Source organism: Mus caroli, chromosome 12, assembly GCF_900094665.2.
Source record: "Mus caroli chromosome 12, CAROLI_EIJ_v1.1, whole genome shotgun sequence".
Classification (NCBI taxonomy): domain Eukaryota; kingdom Metazoa; phylum Chordata; class Mammalia; order Rodentia; family Muridae; genus Mus; species Mus caroli.
This window is the reverse complement of record NC_034581.1, coordinates 70,907,856-70,935,616: the sequence shown is the minus strand read 5'-3', so window position 1 is coordinate 70,935,616 and position 27,761 is coordinate 70,907,856. Positions and strand designations below refer to the sequence as shown.

General features: G+C 43.6%; 1 protein-coding gene across 3 annotated transcripts; it reads right to left on the bottom strand.

Moving 5' to 3' along the window:
- Positions 1-947: 947 nt before the first annotated feature.
- Positions 948-27,527, bottom strand: Zbtb1 (zinc finger and BTB domain containing 1). 3 transcript variants are annotated; one of them, XM_029484798.1, is made up of 3 exons: positions 26,972-27,177; positions 10,748-12,661; positions 948-2,954 (listed from the first exon to the last, which is right to left on the bottom strand). In XM_029484798.1, the coding sequence occupies exons 2-3, from the start codon at positions 12,643-12,645 to the stop codon at positions 2,918-2,920; spliced, it is 1,935 nt and encodes a 644-aa protein (XP_029340658.1). In that variant the 5' UTR covers positions 12,646-12,661; positions 26,972-27,177; the 3' UTR covers positions 948-2,917. The 3 variants fall into 3 exon arrangements, with proteins under 3 accessions (XP_029340658.1, XP_021034804.1, XP_029340657.1); XM_021179145.2 differs by lacking the exon at positions 948-2,954 and having other exon boundaries at positions 9,432-12,661; positions 26,972-27,527; XM_029484797.1 differs by lacking the exons at positions 948-2,954; positions 26,972-27,177 and adding an exon at positions 26,181-26,565 and having other exon boundaries at positions 10,142-12,661.
- Between the last annotated feature and the right edge of the window lie 234 nt (positions 27,528-27,761).

Sequence of the window (27,761 nt, the reverse complement as noted above, 5' to 3'; positions counted from 1 at the left end):
TCTAACCTGGTGAGCTATTTCATCAGCCCTAAAGTGCCTGGTCTTAAAATAATTCTTCAATTCCTTGTCCCTATAGGAGGAAAAAAAAATCACTACTTGTTTTCTTTGATTCTTAAAATTTTGTCTTATTTGGTATAGTGATTCCAACTCAGAAGGCAGAGGCAGAAAGATCACCACCAGTTTAGGGCAGCCTGGGCTACAGAGTGAGACCCTGTTTCAAAAACCAAAAAACCCAAACTAAAAACCAAACCAAACCAAACCAAACCAGCAAACCAAAGCTTAGTGTTACATTACGACTGAACTGAAGACACACAGGAAGATGGGCGAGGAGAATGCCATGTCCCCTGCAGACAGCTAAAAACTTGGACCCTGAAGAGATGCTTTCCTAGAGAGAGGTGGCCAGAAGCTGCAGGAAATGTGCCTCCTTCATCCTGGGCTACACTGACTCATGGTCCTTGGGGAACAGTCTGAAACAAGCTGGCAAAGTGAGGCTGCCCTGTCACAGGGAGCAGGGACAGGCAGCTCAAATACTCCATTACTGTCAACAGTAAAAGATTCCTTACCTGAGAATAAGGAAAGCAAATTATACCGGGTAAGTTCTTTGAATAATAAAATGTTTGCTATTTTGAGTAAGGAAGTCAAAGAATGAGCTAATAGTTTTATCAGATTTATATATGTCATTATTTTGTCTCAGGGATAAACCCAATTAATTAATATTCAGGTTTGCCATAAAACTATTTTTTCCAATCCTTCTTCTGTATTAGAAACAAATAAACAAAAAAACAGGATTCAGCAATACATTTAAGCTAATTTTCTTTGGGTCACACATGGCCACCTCTGGTCACATCACAGTGACACTAGAGACCAGGAGGGGCTGGTAACTTATCCGACTAATTATGTTGTAAACGAATCAGGTTGCCAAACAAATAAAGTAATGTACAGACAGCTTGCCTTCATAATATGGAGGAGGAACTTTTATTAGGTAGGTAAAAGCAACGGATTTTAAAATGTAACAAAAATAACTGTATGTAATCCAAAAATTCCATTTAAAACACCATACAGAAAATAATCACATTATAATATGCACTTGTGCCACTTATAATTATTGTAATTCATTACATGTGTGGTTAGTACAATCAAAATCCAAGCCATTTTTCTTCAGTAAATCTAGTGTGATGTAAATGTAATCAAAAATTGATTATTGAGTCATTTTTGCCTTGACTGGTTTAAGGACTGGGAATTTTTCCTATTTTCCATGTATTTTAGGAAGCCTGTGTTCTGTATGTTTCCTGATGTTCCCTAAAGAGATGAACTCTTGCTGTTTAACCCTTGTCTAGCCTTTCTGTCTTAAAGCAGTCATATATTTGGAAAATGTTTTGTCTGTTTGTGATAGGGTCTCAGGTAGCCCAGGCTGGCTTTGAATTCACTCTGTAGCCCAGGCTAACTCTGAACTTTTCTTGACCCTCCCACCTCCCAGGTGCAAGGACCACAGACAAATGTCACCATGGCTGGCCTCTGACTTTGCTCTTTGGGGGAATTTCTCTTCTTTCCTCTCTTTTCTTGTCTCTGCCTATTATCCTACCATGAGGGACTCCTTCTCTGACTTTTCAGCCAGTTCCAAGAACAGTACTCAAGTCCTTACTACCTCAGAGTTAGGATTTTCTTCTATTTTTAATAAAAAAAAAATTTTAAGACAAGGTCTCATTATATAGCCTTGGCTAGCCTAGAACTCATTATGTAGACCAGGCTGGCCATGAACTTACAGAGATCAGCCTGCCTCTGCCTCCCAATTACTGGGATTAAAGCTGCGTATCACTACACTTTTCATTTCCTAAGACAGGTTTCTTTGGGTAACTTAATAAAATATTTGAAGAATTTTGCATGAAAACAAAGTAAGCATTTAAACATTTGATATTACACATACACAAAACAAAGCAATAAGTAATTAGTCACAGTTAACAAAAAGTAAAAGAAAGTATATTCACAATAAGGAGATAATATGGCCAGAAGACTCATATGGTTCAGGAGTGTATGTGTAGCAAAGCACTTGTAGTCATAGCCAGACTCAACTCTCACTAGATCCTTTCTTCAGGACACGCTTTTTATAAACATGTGTTCATTTTTTAGTACTTAGTTTTATGTTGAGATTTGAAGAAGAGCATCGTACTACACACTAGTTCTGAGATTAACAGAAATTTATTCACTATGGAGTCGTTGCGCTAAGTTCAGAAGAAAATAATGTATGATTTGTGGAAATCTACCACCGCTGAATAACAACGCTCCTCTCTTCAAGAGACTTAGAAAGAATCTGCGCTGACATCCACAGCATGTGCCCAGTGAGAACGGAAAACCAGTTACATTTCTGTAAGAGCTACATTACCTTGTTAAAGAACTGGCCTTGGGTTTTCTTTCTCGGTACCCATCTCTTTTTACTTACACTCTACAGATATTTTTAGTATCCTTTAAAATTACTTAACTACATTTCATAGTATATAAACTATAATTCTGGTTACTTTTAGAATGATATATTTTTGGAAATACATAATTATCTCCCTTTATAATGTATGTAAGCAGTCTAGCAAGCCCTATTGTACTATGAAGATACATGCCATAAAGTTTCATTTTAGTGTAGCTTTAATCATTGATGTCACATGACTTTTACAGTCACTTTTCTTTAGCAGATTTCCCGTAAGTATTGGGAGAGTCACCGTGAATCAGTTTTGTTACAACAAAGTGATTCCAAAGTGATCTTTATTGAGTTTTCTTGGATCTTTGCAACTGGAACTTTGGGGATGATGACGTTTGTCAGGAAGACAGAAAAGATGGTGCCACGTCAGATCTGATTTCCTGGGTCTGCACTTAAAGATTATCTGTTGAAGAATGATTCTTTCCCATGTCCTCTCCAAATTCAGATCTGTCACTTCTCCAGAGGCTTAGAAGGCCCTACTGCACCACTGCCACACAGAAAAAGACAAAACTCAAGAAAAATAGTATCACAAGTCAACTGCTCCACAAGACAACAACAACATGCTTAGGCTGTAATATAGCTTTGGCACAGAGTAGGGACCAGAGAACGGTTCCTAGAACTCAAGTTTACGCCCCAATGTAATGCACTGGGCCTCTCAAGCATAAAGTAGTATTACTGATGGGTCTCTTCGATACAGGCACCTTTGATTTTTATTATTCATAGGATTTAAGGAAGGATGGCTGCATCCATCAGTGTGATGGATGGGATGTCACTAGTGAGTGCAAAAGAAGTGCTCCCCTTCAAACAAGACAGCTTACAATGTGTTTCTGGCATACAGATGTTGTAATGTTCATGGTTTTACTCTGCAGCCATCACTCAACACTACTCTCTTCAAATAGCAGGTGTATACTCTGCAAATGAGAACCAAGTACACACATGGCCAGGATTAGTCCTAGGTCTGTAACTCTCCTAACCTGTCCCCTGGTATTGGGTAAAGTGATATTTTTGCAGGACTATTTTGCCCTAATATTAATATCCTAAAAATAAAGTCCCTTAAAATGTTTTTCTCACATTAGGGAACATAAGCATTTGAAAGGGAAAGTGATTTTCATAACCAGTCTGTTTTAAGTTTGCTTCACCGGAAACAGTGCTGTGGCTGTGCACACACGCTTGTGATACTGGCACTTGGGAAGCAGACAGGAGGGTCATAAGTTCAAGGCCAGGCTGGGCTACCTGAGGCCCTGTCTTCAAAACAAAACAAATCCCTAGCTCTATCTACTAACTTGATAGAGTGAAACTGTTGGTTTAAGGAGAAAACACAACAGTCTAAGTATGGCTTAAAGCCTTAGAGTATGTTTAACTCTAGACCTCTTTCAAATAGGTCATTACAGACTACTAAGCAAGAGAGAGAGAAAGGGGGAGAGAGAGAGAGAGAGAGAGAGAGAGAGAGAGAGAGAGAGAGAGAGAGAAGAGATTGATTCAGTGTGTAGCCCTGGCTGTTCTGCAACTCTGTAGACCAGGCTGGCCTTGAACTCAGTGGTCTGCACATGTCACCATGCCTAGCCTTTTTTTCTTTAAATGCAAAATTTCTTACACAAAATTATGAATATTCTTGGCTCTGAAAGGTCTTCTGTCACCTTGCTTGGGTGCTAGCCTTCCCTGATGATCAGCACATTGACACATTTGAATGAACCCAAGTACTGAATTGTATCTCCACATCACCTTTCAGTTATAATGGCCTTCCGCCCTCCAGTGTGGGCTTTGAGACAAAGAATATTATTACTAATTTGCCTCAGGGATTTAGTTCTCCTGACTATAAGGAAGTTAAAGATTTAAACTCAATGCTAACTTCAATGACTTTTGTGTAGGTATGTACATGTAATTGTAATAAGTTGGTTCAAAATTAGTATGGATTTACAAGTTGTTAATGTTCTTTGGTTAATTTCTACTTACCAACTGTCACGGACAGACATAAACATGGCTAAGTTTCATGTTTTTATTGACATCATATCCTTACCAAGTAATATGTCCTAGAGTTTGACAGAGAGCAGTGAAGAGCAGGCCACCTAAATGACTGTATTGGTGTTATCCACAGAACCTCCTCCACTGTTCTTTTACTTAAAAGACGGTGCAGACTGTTCTCCTTAAAGCATTACTTAACTACCTTTGTCTTTAGTGCTCCTAGACTGGGGTGACTAAGAGCTGTCACTTCTTGGGGTCATCTCTCACTTCTTTTGCAATAAGACTGCCTTTGAGGAGTTTGCCTGGAAATCTACAGATACGTTCACAGATGGGACTATCCACTGTAACACTGACCAGCTTTTGTTTATAAGCAGATTCCTTTAGCAAAGCAACAGTACTATACCGGGGTGTGTGTGTGTGTGTGTGTGGGGGGGGGTGTTGTTTGCTGGCCAAAGGAAAAATGAGTTTTCCACATCTATGAAGGCAAAAAGGAAACTAGTTATTCTGTTATCTTGCTCTTTTCTCGGGGAGATTTGCTCAAGTAATCTGACTTGTTCAGCTCATTAGTTCCATAACCGATCTGAGGAATTCGAGGCATGTGGAGACATTAACAGAGTTGAGAAAGGGAAACCCCAGACACAGACATGTAAACTCCGAACCTAAACTTTCAGCTTTCAACTCATTGTTGGGCCCCCAAAGGAAGTAACCATCCTGCCACATTTTTTAAGTGTAAATGAAGCAAGATCAAACACATCCCTCGGTGTGTCACATTTATGTCTGAAACAACTCATTTAATGACTCGTGACAATCAAGTGTGGCTTTCTACGCTCAGACTCTCCCTCATATTTTTCCTGAGGTCCCACTAGTTCCAGCCACCTTACCAGGCACCGATGACAGACGACCAAGGAGCACAGCCTCACGTGATCCTAAGTGTCCTATGCTGAAAGGCACTTCTTTGTAGACGGAGTGGAACGTCATGATTATGGGCAAGAATGTAGCTAAAGGCGAAGAGTCAAGTTCAAACCCCAGGTCTAATGTATACAGTTTGTGTGCTTTAGGGGAAAGTTTGTCTGGTCCTTAGTCCCCATCTGGAAAGTTTGTATACTTACCTCAAAAGGGATGAAGCTTAATTAAAACTATGCATGCAAAACGCCTGAGTATACAGTACTGAAGCAATGGACGCTGGCTTTCCTAATCTGGGGTGTAAACGTCAAATGCTTAACAAGGATGGTGTCACTTAAAAGCTTCCTAGCGCCCATGCTAGCAGTCCTATTTTTATGGAGCCACACAGCTAGCTACCAAGCCCCAAGGACAGGATTCTACAAACAGGCTCCCCCTACCTGCCACTACTCTGCAATCCTAGTTAATGGTAGAGAATTTTCCAATTTTATCATTGGAAAGCACTTGGGAGAGAGGATGGTGAACACATTTGAGGAACTGATCAAAACAGATCAATAGGATTAGGGGTGGGGGCTCGCTTGCTTGTTTTCTTTCCCTTCCTTCCTTCCTTCTTTTTTTTTTTTTTTTTTTTCTTTTTTTTTTTTTTTTTTTTTTTTTGAGAATTTCTCTGTATAGCTCTGCCTGTCCTCAGAGATCTGTCTTATCTGCCTTTTCTTTCAAACAACTTGTGACAGGTTATCATATAGTCCAGGCTGGCCTTGGGTTCTTAATGCTCCTGGTTTAACTTTCCACATGCCATGTTTATAAGTATGTACCATCAGACCCAGCTCTTAAGTTGTGATAAACCCAGTTCAAATCAGGTATATCAAATTTTAAACTTTTCAGCTATATGTACACGTACACGTTCTGGTCCCCCCCCCCCCCCGCCCCCCAGGGTTTCTCTGTATAGCCCTGACTGTCCTGGAACTCACTCTGTAGACCAGGCTGGCCTCGAACTCAGAAATCTGCCTGCCTCTGCCTCCCTGCTGGGATTAAAGGCGTGTGCTACCATGCCCGGCTCCTGGTCTTTTTTTTTGGCACTGATTTATCTTTTGTTAGTGACAGGTTTCACTTTTCAATATTAAAACTATTACCCTAGCTCTTAGGAAGATTTTTCAGAGATCTAGATACTATAGAGCTTTAATGATATAAAATGAATATTGCTTAACCAGTGAGAAAGCTACCACCGCCTACCACCAGGCTCTCTGGGGCAGATCCTTGGCATGTTCATAACCACTGTCCTGTTGGGTATTTCACAGTCACAGTTGGGTTAGCGTAGTCAAATGACTTGGAAGCCTATACCTCCCAGTTCAACTTCCATATATTGGTGTATGCTCAAATTTACACTGTTTTTGTTTTTCTGAGACAGTTTCTCTGTGTGTAGCCCTGGCTGCTTCCTGAGTGCTGGAATTACAGGGGTGCACCACCACACCTAGCCTTATATTCATATTTTTGCTTCAAAATGAATCATGGATTTTCAAGCCCATTATTGTCCTGTCTTAACAAGCTGTATTCATTAGTATCTTTAATTTTTCTGAGACAAGGTCTTACTATGTAAAGACCAACAAAGCCTTGAACTCAAGTGGTAACCCTGACCCTAGTCTAGCCTCTTTGCATGTTGGAATTACAGGTATAAACTACCACTCAGTTTAAATCTCTTACCAGTGCCCTCTGGAATCCTTTCTTCTAATTAATTTCTTGCTCAGAGTCAAACTGTTGATTGCTTTATATTAATTAACATTTACTAGATAACATGTTATCCACGTGGATTTCTCTGAAAATTTTCACTTTAAAAATATGGAAAATTAGCTGGGCATAGTGGTGCACTGTTGCAGTCCCAGCACTCCCAAAGGAGGGCTAAAAGAACCAAGGCTTCCATCCCAAAGTTTCCTGAGCTATAAATCAAGACCCTGACTCAAAAAAACAAAGAACCTGAATGCTTTAGCTCACACCTTTACAACTGTGGAAGCTGAGGCAGAGGTCAATCAGCATGATCTTGGGTTGGGAGTCATAAGCCAAGGGAAAAAGATAGAAGAGGGGAAAGGGGGAGAAGAAGGGAAAAGGGGGGGGAAGACGTTGAGTCCTAGTCTTTTGCTGTCTTGTTTCTACCTCTGAGGTCCAGTCTTTACGAAAAAAATATCTATCCACGTCGTAGTGTCGACCTTGTTAGAGATGGATTATTTCTCTAGGGTGTTTGCTGTTTCCAGAAGGGAAACTCCTGCACATAGCTCAGGAGAGAATGGCCGCCTAGCATGTTGAAGCTCCGGGTTTGATCTGGACCACCAAGGGAAAAAGATCCAGTTAAGACTGTTCATTGTTTATTAAGAAATTGCAGAAATGGGCCTTCAAATGAAAAGTGTCACAGATAGAGGGAAAAGATGCTATGCTTCGCTGGTTTCTCTTTTCCTCTCCAGATCTGAAAATCTGGATCCTAAATGTGTATGAAGCATCAAAGTCAGAAGCAGCAGGCAAATTCCATTCCAGCCTTGACAAGGCAAGAGGAGAGGCAATATGCAAAGGAGGTGGTGGAACTTTTCTGGACCCTCCCAGGAAGGAAGGTGAGAGGGAGCCATGCAAGGGAGAGGAAGCAGTGGCTGTTTTTCATTCACCTTAATTTTACAAGCTAAGCAATTTTCCCTGAGCCCTGTCTTGCATGATGCTTGGAGAGACCTGTGCTACCCTGTGGCTTACTTCCCCAAACCATGTGGACTATGTAGGAATGGAACAGACATCATCATCAAACATACCGTTCTGAAGCAAGTGTCATAGCTGGGTAAAGCTAGATTACGTTTCTACATTTGCTTGCTAAATTGTTGTTAGCACACACTAAAACACTAAAGTAAGCCTCTCTAATGAAAAAGAGGATTCCTCCCTTTCCTTTCCTTCCTTTTCTGTGGGAAAGCCTTTTCAACAGAAATTCTGACAGGAAAAGTGACCACAAGAAAATGTGGGACTGGAGAGATGGCTCAGTGGTTAACAGCACTGACTGCTCTTCCAAAGGTCCAGAGTACAAATCCCAGCAACCACATGGTAGCTCACAACCATTCATAATGAAATCTGACTCCCTCTTCTGGAGTGTCTGAAGACAGCTACAGTGTACTTACATGTAATAAATAAATCATAAAAAAAAAAAAGAAACTTGGGTCCCTTCAGACATAATTTGAACATTTCGTGTGCATCTGTCTCCTCTCTCCTTACACTACTCTTTGATGTCTGGCTTTGTTAGAGAAGTTATCAGGTTCTTACTAGTAATCTAAACACACATCTCATATTTCATTTTCAGTTTTAAGTGTTTGTTAAACCATTATATCCAAAACATTTTAAAATGAACTTTTCCAGCTTTTTCCGTTAAGTATATACCCTTTGCTTGGGGGAGGGGGGCGTTGCGCAAAAACAAAACAAAAGCTGCTCAAGAGCCCATTTGTGTTTTGTGCTTCTTCTCCCGGTCATGGCTAACTCTGTCCCGGGCTCTGCGCTTCCCATCTGTTGTCCCTAGTGCTTCAGCACGCGCCCACAGATCTCTGTGCTCACCCTGGACTGTCTACTCACCCTGCGCTAGCCAACATGTCTCTCCCTTCTCTTGGCAACTTGTGCTTTTATGCAAATAGCATGAGAAAATAATTTGCATATCTTAAAAAAATACCATGAGAGCAAATAGCAATGCTTTTAAACTGTGGTCCACAATCAAAGCCTTACTTTTCACTACAGATGCTAACTAAAATCCCTTTCAGTATTAAGAAGGGTGCTCCCAGTAATTCACATTAAAAGGCGGTCTATTCCATAGATGTGTTTATTGGTGGGTTATCTGCCAGTGTTTTAGTTCACATGTAATTGATAGAGACAGACCCTGTCAGCAACTAACAATATGATTACTTTACCTGAAAAGTAGAAGCTGTGTCCGTTCATATGCTGTCATTATTTTATAGTCCTCAAATCTTGTATCTTTTACAGAAAATGATATAGAACGCATAGTAATAAACTGCAATTTGCCACACACGTTTTCTCCAAATCTTAGTGTAACACAACACACTTTTGTGCACTCTACTTTTATAGAACAACCAGATTTATAATTGATTTCTTTATTTTATTAAGTTTATCAATATACATGGCAGCTTTTTCAAATCTCAGTTCCAAAGTAATTTTAAAGATGAAAAATCATTTTTCTTTAGATGTCATATTCCTAAAGAGCTATTAAAGTCTATTTATAAACAAAATAATTGATAAACTAACACACTTTAGAAATCAGAATATTTTTAAATTAAAATATTTTAATGAATACAAGATGTCTTTTTTAATTAACTATCATAGTTAAATTCATTATCACAAAACAAAATGGCTTATCCCCACTAATTTCTCAAGTGAGGGAAAGTCATTGGGATTTACACTTAATATAAGTTTTAAATGTGATTATTAAATGATAACATTTATCAATTATAGGAAATGTTCATTTATAGGAGTTTCCTTAGGTCCATCAATCTCAGGCCAAGATTGAGCCCATGTCAACCTTAAAGGTTAGATTCAGTGCACCTCACTTGCCTAATAAGTTTGTCAATTTAAGAATATAGATTTCATTTATGAGGGAGAATAGTAGCCACCCCACTATACAACTGACAAAAAGCCCCCCCCAAAACAAAACCACCAACAAAACCCCCCAAAAACCCAAAAAGCAAAAAACAAAAAAGTTAAAAATGAATAGGATAGTTTTAAATAATTATTTTTAAATTCTTTAAAAATTTAAGCAGGAGTGGTCAATAATCTTGGGTTTAAAATTTCATAGGATAACCTTAAAATGAAAGTACATAGAAACAGCAAAGTCATTATCTTATTAAAAAAAAAAAAACAAAAAAACCCAAAAACTGTTTTAATAGTTATTGAAGGGATAATAGCCACTTACAGTCTACAACGAGAAGTAATTTTAATTAAGAAAACTAGGAACAAAGAATGCTCTCAAAAGCAACGAAAATGATAAACATTTAATGCCTAAAATAGACTTAAGATCCTAAACAAAAACGTTCAAAGTAAAAGGGCCTTGAAAATTTCCCCCACACTCGTTATAAAATCAGTTCTAAATAGCTCATAGCCTTTTTGCTTTGGTGTTCTGCCTACCAACTAAACATCTGTACAGTAGAAACCCATCAGGTTCTTTTCAAATGCTTGGCATTATAATGTGATCTCATATCCTTCCTCAAATTAAACTTTGCTCCACATATTCCACACGTGTACAGATGGACATCCATATGCTGCTCCAGTTGTTCATTATTTGGGAATATCTGAAAGCAGACCTGGCATATAGTCTCCCCACCAGACAAGTGCGAGATCATATGCCGTACATGGTCATGTTTTCGGAAGTTTCCTTGATCACAAATGGAACAGACATACCTGGCCATGCCTTTGTGCATATCATTGTGCAGACGCAACTGGCGCTCTCTTAAAAACTGCTTTCCACATGTCTGACAAACAAACTGCTTTTCTTTAGTATGCACAGTATAGTGCTCTCTCAAATGACAGCGCTGATAAAATCCTTTTCCACACAGATTACAGAAATGCTTTCTTCTGTGATCTCTTTCATTTTCTTCCATGATGGCACCCTTGAACATATCTTGGTCTAGGCAGCTAGACATATGTTCGACCACTAAATTTTCAGTTTCAAAACGCTGGCCACAATTAGGACATCGAAAAGGACAGGCAGAATGTTTAAATAACTGCTTTTTCTGGATACTGTTTATTTGGTAATGGTTGTCTCTGAAATCATCCAGCATTTCAACAAACATGTCTCTTATCTCAGACTGCTCGTCAGGGTTCTCTTCCATGTCCATTTTCTCGTCAGCGTTCCCTAGCCCATTCATTGTCAGATCCTGGGGTTCTCCGCACCTCTGAGCATGTTCCTGAAGCTGTCTGCCCTTGACAAGTATCTGTCCACATTTACCACATGCACAGATATTTTCAATGTGCTTGGCTAAGTAATGAGACGACAGGTCCTCCTCAGTTATTGTGAGTCCACACAGCTCACAGGACGCGTTCTCTGTGTCCTCTTGTATGGGGCTGGTGTTAATCGGGGGTCTCATGTTCTCTAAGCCACCTCTTTCATCCACGCTGATGGACATACGAGGTTTTAGGGTTTTCCTACCACTTTTTTTAATGCCGACATCTTCCTCAACATAGTATCTATAAAATGGCTCCTCGGGTTCATCTTCCAATTCATCATTGTCGGTGGACTCGTTGCAGTCTTTCTCAGTAACTTTAATAATGTTGAAGTCTTTCATGTCATCTGCAGGGATATCTTCTGGCTCCATCTTGATGATAATTCGTTTTGTCTCAGTAGCTCTGCTTTTCTCCTCACCAGCTATCCCAGCCTCCACGGTGCTTTTCCTGCTTCCAGTGGTCGAGGCTGAATCATCAGGCGCCTGGTTGGCGTCTTCTCTGTATTTGTCTGTCTGTGCAGAAAATGTTTTAGAAGAATCCTTTTCACCAAGTTCAGCTTTGATGTTACTATCTTTTCCATCTCTAATATCTACGATTCGGTGGTAAGCTCTTGTCGTGTTTTGGTATGAGTGTCTGTTGGTACAGGTCAGCACATGTTCATCTAGTAACTTTTCACAGCTGAAGCCAAACCCACAACTATCACAGGTAAAGCTCCGTCCAAAGCGTCTCGACACACGTTCTTTTGGAGTAGATAATTTGGACACAGAACTTTTTTTACACACATCAAACAGTGGCTCGGGAAAATTTGCCAACTGCAAAGATTCTTCCTCAGGTTCCCTGTTATGCGGCGTATTCACCGTTGAACTGGGCTCTGCACACCACCTGTTGGCTTCATTGCCATTTCTAGCCACTGTGTCTTCATACATTCTCACCCCAAAAATCATCTTGCTGTTCTGTCTGCTGGAGGCAGAAGACGAACATTTTGAACTAGAACAGTCTGCGTCCTGTATATCTTCCAAGCAGTCAGGAACATTGTACAGCTGGAGGTAGTTCATTGCCACTTTGAACTGCTCGAAACTGGAAGGAGCGGTCATAATCTTTCCTAAATACATGAACTGCAAAATGAGATCAAAGCACTCAGCACTTATCTTCATGTTGCTGAGGTTCAGTTGTGCAGTACTGTGCTGATGGTTCATAAAAAACATCCTAAAGTAGGAGCTACAGGCAGCCAGGACGGCTTTGTGTGCTTGGAAGTAGATGTCGTCGATCGCGATACAGCAGTCACAGAGAAAGCCCCACTCTCTTTGGTTGTTGAGCTGCTGCAGGACATAGCTGCTGTGGCTGGGCTTTGCCATCTTCTGCTGACTCGACCTATGTAAAACAAAACGTACCGGTTAGGCAGCAGGAAGGCACTTCCAAAGGGACCCTTGGGCATGACTTTTGACTTGTGTACCTTTGCTATGACAGTCAAAGCATGGTTTTCTACTAAGTCTGAAGATGAAAATACCTAGTCATCTATTCAGTTTTCTCATACTGAACAAAAAAGGAATCAGAAGCAAAAGCTGTAATTTTTTAAAAATTAAAAACAAATCCAAACCCAAGACCCCTCAGTTGGTGGAGTGCTTGTCTGAGAAAGCATAAGGGCCAGGCCCTGACGCGTCTGGGGTGCTGGGACAGTCTTTAGTCCCTTATAGCCACATTCAGGAGGCAGAGGCAGGCAGGTCTCTATGAGTTCCAGACCAACCTGGTCTACAGAGTAAGTTCCAGGCTAGGCAAGGCAACTCAGTGAGACCCTGTATCCACATAAACGAATGAGGAAGCATGAGGACCACCAGAAACATACATTTTTACAAAGCTGGGCATGGGACAGACCCGTGAGACCTGCTGCAACCGGCTAGCCTACTTGGGAAGCTCTAAGCCAACAAGAAACCCTGTCTCAAAAAACCAAGGTAGACAGCACCCAAGAACAACACCCGAGGCTGACCGCTGGCCTCCACTGCATACACACACACCACACACCCAACCCAATACCCGGGGCTGACCGCTGGCCTCCACTGCATACACACACATCACATACCCAACCCAATACCCGGGGCTGACCGCTGGCCTCCACTGCATACACACACATCACACACTCAACCCAACACCCGGGGCTGACCGCTGGCCTCCACTGCATACACACACACCACACACCCAACCCAATACCCGGGGCTGACCGCTGGCCTCCACTGCATACACACACCACACACCCAACCTAACACCCGAGGCTGACCGCTGGCCTCCACTGCATACACACACACCACACACCCAACCCAGTCACATGCCTGAGCCTCTGTACAAAAATGAACATATACACACTAAATAACTGTTTTCATCCTAGAGGGAAGACACATAATAAATCTGAAAGAGACCAAATATTAATTCAAAAGATACAAACGACAAAAGTAAATCAAAGAAAGCCTTCTGAGTGATTTGATAGTAAGGAACTGATGCTTGTTTTAAAAGTGCAATATGGGCCTTTTTTTTTTCTTACTGTGCTAAAACTCTTCCCTTTTCAAATTCACTTTGGGCTTTTAACAATTCTTTCATGTGTATATGCATGTGCTCCATACACATCCAGGAGCCGATGGAAGCCAGAGAGGGCACTGGAGTTCCTTGGGACTGGAGTTCCAGGCAGATGAAAGTGCCTCTGAGTGCTGAGAACCCAACCAGGGTCATGTCCAAGAGCAGTAAGCCATTAACTGCTGAGCCATCTCTCCAGCCCCTACTGTGGGTCTCCCTCCAAGCCCCCAAACCTGGAACCTTACAGAGGACCCACATTTGGTTCCCAGTACTACATGGCAACTAACAACCATCTGTAACTCCAGTTCCTGGGGAGTCAAAGCCCTTTCAGGTCTCCATGGGCAGTGCACACATGTGGTGCATAAACATAAACACAGACGAAATTCCAACACACATAAACTAAAATAAATAAAAAAATTAAATAAAAAGGTTCTATGAAAGAACCTGCTGGGCTTGGTGTGAGATAAGTCCCTAGCACTTGGGAAGATCTCTGTGAATCCCCGGACAGCCAGGGATATATAGTGAGACTCTGTCTCAAAAAACAGAAAACAAACATTATTAGGTTATATAGAAATTACACCAATAGTTTGTAGTTAGAATACATCTTTCATTATTCACCATGTAGTTAAGGGGGAAAGAAGCAATGAATATTTGGGAAGACAGTATCTATCTACCTTTATAGTGTAAATTTCCTCCTTCAGTTAAAAAACTTTGCTTCAGCTGGGCGTGGTGGCACACACCTTTAATCCCAGCACTTGGGAGGCAGAGGCAGGCGGGTTTCTGAGTCTGAGGCCAGCCTGGTCTACAGAATGGGTTCCAGGACAGCCAGGGCTATACAGAGAAACCCTGTCTCGGAAAAACCAAAATAAAATAAAATAAAATAAAATAATAAAAAAATTTTGCTTCAAGGCTGGAGAAGTGGCTCAGCAGTTAAGAGCACTGGCTACTCTTCCAGAGGTCCGAGGTTCAATTCCCACTACCCACATAGAAGCTTACACCTGCCTAAATTTCTAGTTCTTGGGCTTCTGACATCCTCACACAGACATAAATGCAGACAAAACACCAATGAACATAAAAAATAAAAAAGCAAACAAACAAACAAACAAAAACCCCAAAACAAAACCCTGCAGACTTACAACAGTGAGTCCTTATAGACCAGGCATATTCTTTACTTTATGGTAGTTTAACTCAAGTAGTAACATAGTACGTGCACCTCTCTGTAACTCTTCAACACTGATGGACAGTATAATTATTAACATAGTGAGTTAATTTTGGGTAAGGGGGAAAATTTAAAATCCTAAAGGTTCAATTATATTAAGGTGTACACAGTTGGACCCTGTTTTTTGTTTTGTTTTGTAAATGTGTGTTTTAAAGGGGCATAAAAAAAACCCAAAAGTTTTCCAAATTTTAGTCTCAAATTTTAATCTGTACCCATAAAACTTAAAACAAAACAAACAAACAAACAAAAAATCAAATCCAGCAGACTGGAGAGATATCAGTGGGTTTTTTAGAGGTCCTGCTCTTCCAGAGGTCCTGAGTTCAACTCCCAGTAACCACATGATAGTTCACAACCATCTGTAATGGGATCCAATACCCTTTTCTGGTGTGTCTGAGAACTGCTACAGTGTACTCATATACATAAAAATAATTAGTTTAAAAAACAAACAAACAATCCCAACAACCATAACAAGTTGTTGAGTGAGATAAAATATTCATTCTCCTATTTATTTTTTCTTTTTTTGAGACAAGGTTTCTCTATGTAGCCCTGGCTATTCTGGAACTTGCTAGGTAGACCAGGCTGGCCTTGAACTCACAGATACTCCTACCTTGATACTCTACCTCTCTCTCCAGAGTGCTGGAGAGTGCCAATATGTAGCTCTAAAACCTTTCTATCTCTGTAATGGTAATAAAGAAAATGCCAAATCCACTTATTTCTCCTTGCTTTTATCTTTCCTCACAGATCAACTATAGATCACGTACCCTGTTGTTCATACTTCCATGCTATATACAGGCCCACATTGTCCCCCTTCCTATTCCTTTCCCTACCTAAATGTGTCAGTTTCCTAGGAAGAGATGGAGCCTGTGAAACAGAGAAGCCATGTGGCTTCCAGAAGCCAAATCAAGTGTCTCAATAAGGTAATAAATTTCAAACCCATGTCTCTGATGTCCACAGCTAAACTGAGAACGTGCCTAGGACAAAAGCAGTACGTGTTTAAAGACATCATTTATGTTATCCCTAAGAGTTAATTACACTAAGCTTGGCCCACCAGACTTTAAAATACACTGATAAAGAAGCCTGGAGAGATGGCCTAGGAGTTAAGAGCACTTGTTACTGCTGTAGAAGACCCAGGGTCCGCTCCCAGCACCTGTGTGGTGCCTCACAGCCATCCATGACTCCATGGAATGTAATGCTCTCTTCTGGCTGCCCAATGCACTAGGAAGGCATGTGTGCAGTCACATGTGGGCAACTCACTGATACTCATAAAACTAAAGAAGCCTTAAAACGTGTAAAAACAAAAATATATTGATAAGTGAAGGTGCAGAAACAAACTAAGTTACAGCTAGAATTATATAAAACAGGGGCTGGAGAGATGGCTCAGTGGTTAAGAGCACTGACTGCTCTTCCAGAGGTCTTGAGTTCAATTCCCAGCAACCACATGGTGACTCACAACCATCTGTAATGGGATATGATGCCCTCTTCTGGGGAGTCTGAAGACAGCAACAGTGTACTCACATACATAAAAATAAATCTTTAAAAAAATGATTATCTAAAACAAATCTATACAGTAATACAACCAAATGCAGAGGTAAGAAAGTATCCAACCTCACTGGCCCAAGCCCGTCCTAAGAAGAGTGAGATTTTGGAGTCACAGCTATTCCACCGTAGGATTCACAGGAAGACTTAATAAAAAACAAAGAGAAACAAGCAAAAAGGATCAAAGCGTTAAACTTTCTAGTAGTAACGGTTATTGGAAACTGAAAGAAACCAGAGTGGAGCCTAGCGATGCCCACACAGAACAGGGATGAAACTGAGTGGGGCAAGCACGGGGTGGGGAGTGGGGGGAGGTGCCACCCGGCTCTCCCATTGTGCAACCTGCTTACAGTCATTTGCCCCAGTAGTAAGGTGGGAACAACAACAATGACTCCAATAACAAGCACAAAGAATCACATAACTAATATGTAAAGCGTGGCGTTGGCCATGTAATAATGACTGGAAACAGTACCGGCTGCGGTGGCAATGCACCAGGAGGTAAATCTAACTAGATAAGTTTCCTTCCAAGTAAAAGAAACGACAGAGTCAAAAAACTCCAAGACCCTTCTTAGCTAAATGAAAAACACTGATTCGGCCACTAACAAAAATGAATACAAATACACAGAAAGCCAATTACATAGGTGTGAAGCTATAACCGCTTCTCATACTCTGCGTTAGGCAAGCAAGCACTCCTCCAACCAGCACAGCCTTGAAAGCACTCTGATGCACGTTTATTCACTCAGTAAATCAGACACTGTATGCACCACTGAAACCAGCAAGGGCACAGGCATCCCAAAGCCCAAGGACACATGGAGAAGTTTTCTTCCCTAGATAAGGATTCCACAGGAAGGGCCGGCTCGAAAGCAGGCAGCGTGCCCTGGAGAACAGGAACCTAGTCCAAGGGCAGGTGTAAACCCCTTGTGTCTGTGGCAATCCTGTCAGCCCACCCAGCCGGGAGACACAGAAAGTAGCTGGGTGTGGTGGCACATTCCTTCAATTCTAGTGCTTGGGAGGAAAAAATAAGAGGGTCCTTCCGTTTCAGAGCGGCCTAGTCTGTAGGGAGGGAGGTCTAAGGCAGCAAGCTCCACCCCCACTCCCGCAAAGAAACTGTATTAAGCATTTACTTTTATTAAACAGTTCCACTCAAATTCTAAGAAGTTTTCTTTCGAGTTCTTTCTTTATGACTTATAAAACTGTTGGGACTAGGAAGACAGATGGCTCAGTGACTAAGAGCCCTTGTTGCTCTTACAGAGGACCTGGACTCAATTCCTAGCACTCACATGGCGATTCACAACTGCCTGTAACTCCAGTTCTAGGGGCTCTGATGCCCTCTTCAGACCTCAGTGGGCAACAGGCACACATGTATCCAACATACACAGAGGGAAAACACTCATGCACACAAAATAATAAAATAAACAGATCCCAAGGAAACATTCCTGAGTGTGACTTTAATCCCATTACTGGGAGGCAGATGGCAAAATTCATGAGTTCCAGACAAGGGCCTAGTCTACAAGGTGAGTTCCAGGCCAGTCAAGGGCTACACAGTGAGACCCTGCTTTGTTTTGTCAAACAAACAAACAACAACAAAGTCACCAGAATTTAGTAAGCTTTATATTATGTAGCTTATCATGAAGTCTTTTTTTAAAGGAATTATTTTATGTATATGAGTGCACTGTCGCTGTCTTCAGACACACCAGAAGAGTGCATCAGATCTCATTACAGATGGTTGTGAGCCACCATGTGGTTGCTGGGAATTGAACTCAGGACCTCTGCAAGAGCAGTCAGTGCTCTTATCCACTGAGCCATCATCTCTCCAGCCATCAAGAAGTTTATTTACATAAACAGAGTCCTTATATTTTACCTGCTCTGATTTTTGTGATTAAAATCTGTTACTATTTGTTTGCATTACCAGCTATCACTGGAAGAACATGTTTATCAGAGCTGTCAGTTGGGCTGGGACAGAAAGTCAAACCCTCAACTGTCACTCAAAGGTCTGATACCCAGGTCAGTCCCAGCATTAAGGAGGCAGAGAGCCAGTGCATCTTACACTACAACTGAAATTTACTTTGAAAATGTTTACCAGCTTATTTTAAATGTCAAAATGCTCAAGAAACTCATCAGCTGTAGTAAGCAATTCAGACAGCCATAAACCTATAGAGAACAGATCTTAATCTAAGTTCAAGAGTCTTATCTCATAAAAATCAAACATCTAGGACTGTTAAACATTATATCAGGATGTAGCTAACTGAGGTAAAATAGGTGCTGGGACTATAGACAAGTATTCCTATGTACTTCAGATGGCACTAAAACTGTCTTGGTACTTTCTAGTGTGGTCTTCGGCAAAGATCATCAACTAAGGACTGGGTACGGGTCCTGAATTCAGGCGCCACTGCTTAAGTGCTGAGCATGTTCCCTGAGGATGCTATGGAAGCTTTGGGTTTTTCTTTTTTTTCCTTTTTCAAGGCAGGGCCTCACATAGCCTAAGCTGTCCTCAAACTCTATTTGTAGTAGAGAATGACCTTGAACTTCTCATCATCTTACTTCTGCGCCCCCTCCCCCCCAGCTCTAGAATTACAGCCCTGCACCACTATGCCTGGTTTACTAAGTGCTTGCTACAGAACCCAGGACTTCCCGCATGCTGGGTAAGCACATTTGTCAACAAGCTATACCCCCAGGCTTGTAGAACCTATTTTTTAGTAAATTTCTTACTGACATAGTAAAATTTAAGGAATGATTTTTCTCTGTGGATAAATGTCTTAAATGGTAATTAACAGGTTTGGCCTGATTATATGATAAGGGTGTGTAAATACATTCATAGAGTAGTGGTGGCATGTACCTTTAATCACAGCACTTCCACACCACAGGGCTACACAGCGAAAGAGAAAAGAGGTATTTGTGACAATAACCAGCTTAGAGATTCCGCAAGATAAAAGGTTTTTAATCATTTAAGTGACAAACACAAAAATTATTCACTATTTAAACCAGGCGTTCTGGCTAGCTATTAAATTCAGTAGTTAGTACAGGAAGTTCTGAATTTATAATTGGATAATGTTCCAAAACTTATTTTTAAGTTATTTGGAACCTGAAACACACATTCCCATAGAAACAATGCTATAAATGGTGGCTCGATTTTGTGCTCACACCCAAAAGTCTGTTAAAGCCACCATGTGCCCTGTATGAGTCTTAACGATGCTGGGGTATGCTGTGTCATTAGCACTCACCACTGTAAGGAGCAGTATAGTACAGTAATGTCCACTGTACGGAGCCCTCAAGGACAGGGACAATGCTTAAAGGCCTTAGTGTTCTTGTGGTCAGCAGTCTTCCTACATGGCTGGCACTTAAAGTGAAAGGAAAAGAAAGAAAAGTCCTGGAAACAGCCACTACTAGACATGGGGTGCCGGTTCTAGCTGCTCAGTAACTCCCAGGAACCTTTGCAGCCCTTGAATCCTACTTCTCAACCATCAGAGCAGAACAGTCACATTCAGGCAAGGACTCCTGCACTGACGAGCAACAACAGTGCTTCTGGCAATCTAACTGTTAAAAGTTAGTGTCATCATACTCAACACAACAGAAAGCAAACCCAGGCTTTGAGACAGTGGCCGTCAGCCTTCCTACTGCCACGACCCTTGAATACAGTTCCCATGCTGGGGTGATGCCCAGCTATATAGTTATTCTGTTGCTACTGTTATGAATCAACGTAAATATCGGATTTGCAGGATATCTGTGACCCCCGTGAAAGAGTCGTTCAACACCCTATCCCACCCCAGCCCCAATGGGGTCCAAACCCGCAGGTTGAGAAACACTGCTCTAAGAAGTTAAACAACATGCGTACTGACATCTGATTTCAGTGGCCCTAAGGGTCAGACCTGGGTCTCTATCCTCCTACTCTAGGCTCCTCTGGTCACCAGCAGCGCCTGTGACTGCACCACCTGACTTCACCTCACCAACAGGCCCTGCCCAATGCAGGAACTGTTCACACTTATGCAAAACTCAGGCTGCCGCTCTTTGGCTAGTCTGTTTCTGTTCCCCTGGCCAAGCCAACAGCTGTCATGGTGATCCGCTGTCCGCCATTTTAATCTCCGATAGGCTGTGAAACATCTACATAATTTACCTCTTTGAGGCCCTTTGTTATGTACTATGTGGAAGGTAACCAAATTGTCTTTTGGCTTCATGGCAGGTCAATGGATAATAAATGTTCCCAACTTAACATGGATGAGCCATTTCTGTAGTTCAACTGGATCCCGTGTCTAGATAGAAATGGAATTCATCCACACAGCAGGCAGAGGGAAGAAAATGGGGTTCTGAACTCTGCTTCCTCTCTGGTGTAAGAGGAAAGGTATTTTACATATCCATTTTTAACCTTCTATACCAGAAGCAGTGTAGCTATTTCCTGAACACTAGAGGGCAGTGTAGGCACCTCTGCCCTAAATGCTGCCACAGCACCACGTTGGTCCCCCCCAGCACATGGCATTGGTATTGTTTGTTTTGTAGTACTTTTACTTATTCTAAAGCTCTGTGAACTCACGCCTGTCTGCCGCAATTGTTAACAACGGAAGGCAAGCCGTTTTAGAACTTAAGTATTCAGTCTAAGCTGCCGCATGGCCTGCCACATTGATTGTTTGCTTCCCCTCTCAGCAGTGCCTGTAAGTCCAATGAAGAATACTGTTTCCAGTTCTGCAGCTCCCAGGGCTATCTGTTACCTCTAACCCAAACTGAGAATGGGTCTCTCTCTATGTATATTCTGCTAGCCTCTAGAGATCAGCCTGCCTCTGCCTCCAAGTGCTAGAATCAAAAAGGAGTGTGCTACCATGGACATTAAAAGTCCAAAATTTTATCTAACTGAAGTAAATAAACTAAAACCAACAAAAAGTTCCAGTAAGAAAAGATCCATTCTAAACATAATTCCATTTCTAAGCCTTAAATCTCTTAAGATTCCCCCATCTCAAACCCGTGCAAAGTGAAAGCCTTCCTTACTTCATACACACCATTCCCTTGCTGAGAACCATCTTTGGAGACCCTTTCCTGATTTAGGAGGAGGCAGACACCTCTTTTCTGTGCAGCAAAAGTCTGCCCATGAGCCACAGGGAGACAAGAGATGGGTCATCTGCACTGGAGGTCCTATGGTCCTTGAAATGAAGGTGTTGTATCAGGCATTATTACAACCCCTAGCTTCTACTAGTTGCTTGACGTTTAATTGATATTTAATGTGTTTTTCCAAGGAATAAATGTTGAACTGAGCAAGTTAGATTTTGCTCACCAGTTTTTGCTTTATGGCTGTCACTGAAACTTTTATACAGTTGTCAGCTTATAGGGTCTCTTTCAGACATTAGTGAACAGATTCTTAAAACGAACGCCCTGAGATAGGCTTTTAATTATCTATATTTTGTGAATGAAGAAAACATGCGCAGTAGTTAACTACCCATCTTATAAGCAGAAGCTGGGACTGAAACCCTAACTCGATTCAAAATGCTGAGTTTCAGTTTCAGTAACTCAGACTCCACGTTCTGGGTATGATTATTCAGTGAGGCGCCCCTCTGGAACATTCTAAGCCTCCCACAGTCACTCTTTCCATCACAGTATAAGCTCTCAGCATTCTTGCTGTCTTATCTTGCAGGCTCACAGAACACACCCCTTCCCCATCTCCTTTCCCATCTGCTGACCACCATGCCCACCCCACGGCTGGCAATTTCAAGTAGGGAGGAGTTCTTCAGCTAGCTCTTAAAAGGGCAACATGCACCTCACACAGGAAACTAACAGAAAATATAATTAGCAATTTATTATTTAATATTTACTTTTTATTTTTATTTATTTTTTTGGTGACAGGGTCTCACTATGTAGCTGGCTGGAACTGTGTATACTAAGCTGGCCTCGAACCTACAGAAATCCACTTGCTTTTACCTTCTAAGTGCTGGGATTAAAATCATGCACCCCACACACTGCTATTCTTTAAATTTTTAAAAAAGATTTTTATTTTATGCGTGAGTACACCACCATTGCTCTCTTGAGACACACTAGAAAAGGGCACCAGACCCCACAACAGATGATTGTGAGCCACCATGTGGTTGCTGGGAACTGAACTCAGGACCTCTGGAAGAGCAAGCAGCCAGTGCTCTTAACCACTGAGCCATCTCTCCAGCCCTATTCTTTAATACCCATCATTATAGTTTGCAGTGCTGGAGGCTGAGCATAGGGCCTCAGGCATGACAGGCAAGCACTCTCCTACTAAGTCATATACCTCCAAGCCTTCAAATATGATTGAGAACAAGTTATATTCACATAGTAGTGTTTTCAAAATGCATATCACCCCCCCCCAAAAAAAAAAACCCCAGCAGTTGGTGACACATGCCTTTGATCCCAGCACTTGGGAGACAGAGACAGATGGATCTCTGTGAGCTCCAGGACAGCCAATGCTATACAGAGAGACCCCCATCTCTCTGCATAGCAGCATGTCCTCCTCAACACCTTCAAGTAACCACTGTGATTACATCTGTCCCTGCTAGCTGGCAGCTTTACTAGGGAATCGACTTCACAGCTCATTCACCTTGACTACACCAGGCTAAGTAGCTTTGTAATGACTATACAGGACAAAACATCAGTATACTTAGAAATCCACCTTAAATATGTAAGCTGCCAAATGTGGGTGGAATTCAGACACTTCCCCATCCCCCACTGCCAGGCCTTCCCACACCATAACTTAAAACAACTCTCCTTAATGCCCACCGTTCCTCGAATTTCCTTCCCATCATGTCAGTCAGTCTCTCCCTCTCTCCCTCTCTCTCTCTCCCTCTCTCCCTCTCAGCTTTGGGTGCTGATCGATCATGAGGAACCCACACCATCACAAGGCCTGTACAGGGATGTCTTGGCAGCGGTCTCTGTGGCAAGTGTACCTACTCATTCCCAATGATGAGCTAAGCTCTCTCCACTGGAAGGGTTTGTTTTAATGAGTGTAGTCTGCATAAAGCAATCGGATAAGAGATTGCAAATCTGCTAAGAGTGAGAAGAAGCCCACCAAGATGAACCGCATGAGGTCTAACCTAAGCATACAAACTTTCCCATGTTACTAAGTTATAGAGTATGACGTCAGCTCGATGCAATGCCCCCCCACCACCACCACATACACACATCTGGGAATTCTCATCAATCTGAGTTATGAGAAGAAAGCATGAGCCTGTGAAGGGGCACAGGCCAGGGTGAGGCACACACAGTAAGATGCTCCAATGCTGCCTTCACGGTTTTAAACAAGGAATTGATTGTTCGCCCTGATTACCTCTGGGGAGTGGGAGTCGGAGTGACTTTCAGTTTTGTATTTTATGTACTGTAGTATAGTCTGAACTTTTATAAAGAGCATCCGCTTTTATCATTGAAAAGGTATTTCCACGCTGAGAAAAACAGGCATAAATAACTTAACTAGGCTCACATGAAAAGATGAATGAACAGCAGAGCATTTTCATTATTTTATCACCAGAGGCACTACCACAAGAAACTATCAAAAAATACTTCAGAGACCTAAGTGAACGCCAAGCACACGTTTTACATATTTAACCCTCCCAAGACAAGAGACCGCAGCCTAAAAACATTAAGTTTTCTGCATTCTAACACAACCCCCCCCCCCCCTTTTAGGCAAAGTCTGTGACCTGTCTAGAGAAGAACAGGCCTTTAAAAAAAAAATAAAATAAAAAATAAGGCAGTAACATTTTTTTTTCCTGAATGGTGTTACAAGGAACACTGGGCACTTTGAAAAGGCCCCCAATTGTAGCCGAAACTGACAAAAGTGGAGGGAGGAATGTGGAGGAATGAGGAAGCAGAAGGTACAAACATTTGGCAGCTACCATGACATAGAAACACACAGTCCTGAGCAGGACCGGCAGCACAAGCCTGTAATCCTAGCACTGTGGAGGCAGAAGCAGGCACATCCCTCAAGAGGTTGAGGCCAGCTTGGTCTACAAGAGTGAGACCCTGCTTCACAAAAACAAAAACCCCACCACGTCAGAAGGCTGGGGTGGAGGTGCAGGCCCGTTATCCCACCACTGGGTGAGAGGTTGAAGCAGGAGGACGGAAAGCTAAGGCTGGCCCCAGGCCAAACAGTGAGAATCTAGCTTTAAAATACAAAACAAAACAAAAAAACCCATAAAACAGCCATCAAGGTGGTCCATGCTTTTAATCCTGACATCCAGGAGGCAGAGACAGGTGTATTTCTGCCTTTGAGGCCAGCCTGGCCTACAGAGTGAGTTCCAGGATAGCCAGGGATAGACTGAAAAACACTTGTCTAGAAACACCAAAAACCAACTTACAAGGTCAGGAAGCTGTGCTCATGGCCTGGTTAAAATGGGTTCTTTCCTGACAACGACGCAGCAGCAGTGGTGCAAACCAGCAGGCATAATGTTAGGAACTGGAAGAACACAGGCAGCTGGAAAGACTGCTCAACCAGGTCTACTCAACAGCATGAAAACTGAGGCTTTGGGTTTTTTAATTTTAATTTCTAATGATGTGTATGTGGGGGGGAAGGGGTGTGCACATGAGTACAGCTGTTCTAGAGTCCAGAGCTCCCTGGAAATGAAGTTACAGGTAGTTGTGAGCTGCCTGGGATGGGTGCTGGGAGTCAAACTTACTTCTTCTGGAGGGAAAGCAAGTGCCCTTCACCCCTGAGCTCTCTCCAGCCCTGAGTTTTGTTTTTTTTTTTTTTTTTTTTTGAAAAAAGGGCCTTGTTATGTATGCCAGGTCCAGGTTAGCCTCAAACTCTTGATCCAACCTCTTGAAGTGCTGGGATTATAGACATGCACAACCACACCCTATAAAACTTGCTGTCAATGGAGAAATTCTGGTGTTAAAATGAGTGCAAGTGGCTGGAACACAGCACTGTACCGCAGAACTTCTAAGTATTAACCTTTGGAAAGGCACTGCACCTCATCTGCGTTAGGTCCGCCTGTTTCTTTAAGAGGAAGAAACCTCATGTAGTTACCAATGCCACTCAGTATTACTGAGACTTTAGGGGGTAACAACAGCAAGTGATTCAAAAGGGAAGTTTTACAGTTCTGGGCAACTGACCATCCATCCATCCATCCATCATTTGGTCTTCAGCCTCTTGTACCTTCATTCTTTCCAGATCATATCCATTTGAGGTGAGAAAATTCCAGAGAACCTATTTTATACCTTATAAAAACCATGGTTGCTTTAAAGCAGTCCTAAGAACTACATCGATTTTCCCAATCGACTTCAGGGTGCCTCAAACTTCGGCTCAAGAAATTCTAAGTGGTCTTGGAAAGCCTCAGAACAAGCCTATCACCCCAGAATTTAGGATTTCCTGAGGCAGGAGAATTAAATCCAAGCGATCCTGGGCTACCTAGCCAGACCTTGTCTCAAAACGGGTGTGTGTGTGTGTGGGGGGGGGGGGGTGCTTGGAACGCTTTGTGGATTCCAGTGTCAAAGGGGAAAATGTTGCCGCAGCGATACATACTGTACGGAAATACAGTCTGACCAGTGGAGAATCTACATGTACCGTCACAGCGACACTCGATTTGGGAACATGATCACACACATACAAAACCCTACCCCCAGAAAACAAGGACTTTCATTAACCTGTTCTAGACGCGTCCGAGTTGGAAAATGTCTTGTCAAGCCCTCAGATCACGTGGACGAGTGGCTAAGGTGGAAAGGGAGCCTGGGAGCGGCGGCTGAGCCCAGGTCCACGCCTGCACGCTTCAGCAGCAAGGACTCCAGATCGCCACCCAACTAGCTCACCGCCTCCACCAGAACTTCTACTTGTAAGCGCCCACCACTGGAGGCAAAAAGCACTTTCTTCTCGGGACTCGAGGGGGGGGGGATCTCGTACACAGAAAACCCCCCAACCCCCCGAGACCTACCACTTTGGACCCGAACAAAAAGCGTGTGTGCTGAGGAGCGGGGGTGGGAAAAAGCGAAGCAGGAATCCGCGCGGCCCAGCCGCCTCCTCCCTCGGAGCGCGCCCAAGTCTGCGGCCTCCGGCTCCGGGACGCTCCCCTCCCACCGGCCGCCCAGCCGCAGCTGGAAGTTAGCGAAGCGCGCTCTGGGCCCGTCAATCAAGCGCGGCCTCCCGCCTCCACCTCCCCTCCCCCCCAGCACAAAATAAAATAAAGGGAAAAGAAGTAATTTGGGAAGTCGTCTGGAGAGGGGATTCGTCCGGAACCCGGAGAGGCCGCGCGCACCGGACTGACGGCAGGCCCCGAGCAAAGCCGCTCGGCAGACCCCCGCCACCGGCTCCTCGCCGCGCGCTTTCCACGCTCCGGCTCCCCGCACCGGTCGGTGCCGCCTCGGCCACGCACTCCGCCAGGCCCGTGGCCCAGCTTCGGCCAAAGTTGCTCAAATGGCCCCGACGACTGGCAGCTACTCACCGGGCGCGGTGGGACGCGCGGCTGCGGAGGTTTTATGGAGTTGAGGGCAGCGGAGCCGCGGGGAAGGCGGGCGGAGGCGAGGGGCCGCGGGCTGCAGTTGACGGCGCGCGGCGCTCGGCTGGGCTGCGCCGAGACACTCCGGGCTCTGCCAGGGACTGCGCTGCAACAAAGGACTTCCGCTGCCGCACAGCCGCGCCTGCCGCACCGCACTGAGCCGGCCCCGCTTACGCGGCGACTCCGGGTCTGCCCACCAGTTCGCGGCGGCGTCCGCCAGCCTTCCCCTCCCTCTCGCCCGCCCACCCACTCCGCCGCTGGCGGCTAGGGGCACCCGCGGTCGCCTGTTGGTTGCAACAAGTTTCTGCGTCGGGCCGGGGAGGCTGGCACTGCCCGCAGCGCGGGCGCCCGGGCGGCGGCGGCTGGAGCAGCACTGTAGCCCCTCTCCCCCGAGTCGGCTTGGCCCTCCTCCTGTTTGCACAGCTGGACGCCACTGGGATCCTCCCGACTCCCTCGGGGCTGGATGCCGATCGCCCTCTACCCAGATGTCAGACCCCTGTCCCGCAGGGCCCCGCAGTTGGACCCGCCCCCGCGCTCCACCCTGGACGCCTGGGGGTGGGGGGAACTGACACTCTCGTCCCGTCCAGCCTAAAGCCTGTCCGCTCGGGGTCCCCCGTGTCCCCCGACTCCTCTTCGCGTGGGCCCGCCGGCCTCGGGCCTGAGTCACTTTCCCCGCCATGCCCCGCCCGGCCCGCCTGGCTCCCGCCGCATGTGGCCGCCTGCCCCGCGTCCTCGT

What these genes read in the sequence shown, in the direction of transcription:
- Zbtb1 (XM_021179145.2), bottom strand. Translation starts at nt 12,645, where the DNA reads ATGGCAAAGCCCAGCCACAGCAGCTATGTCCTGCAGCAGCTCAACAAC.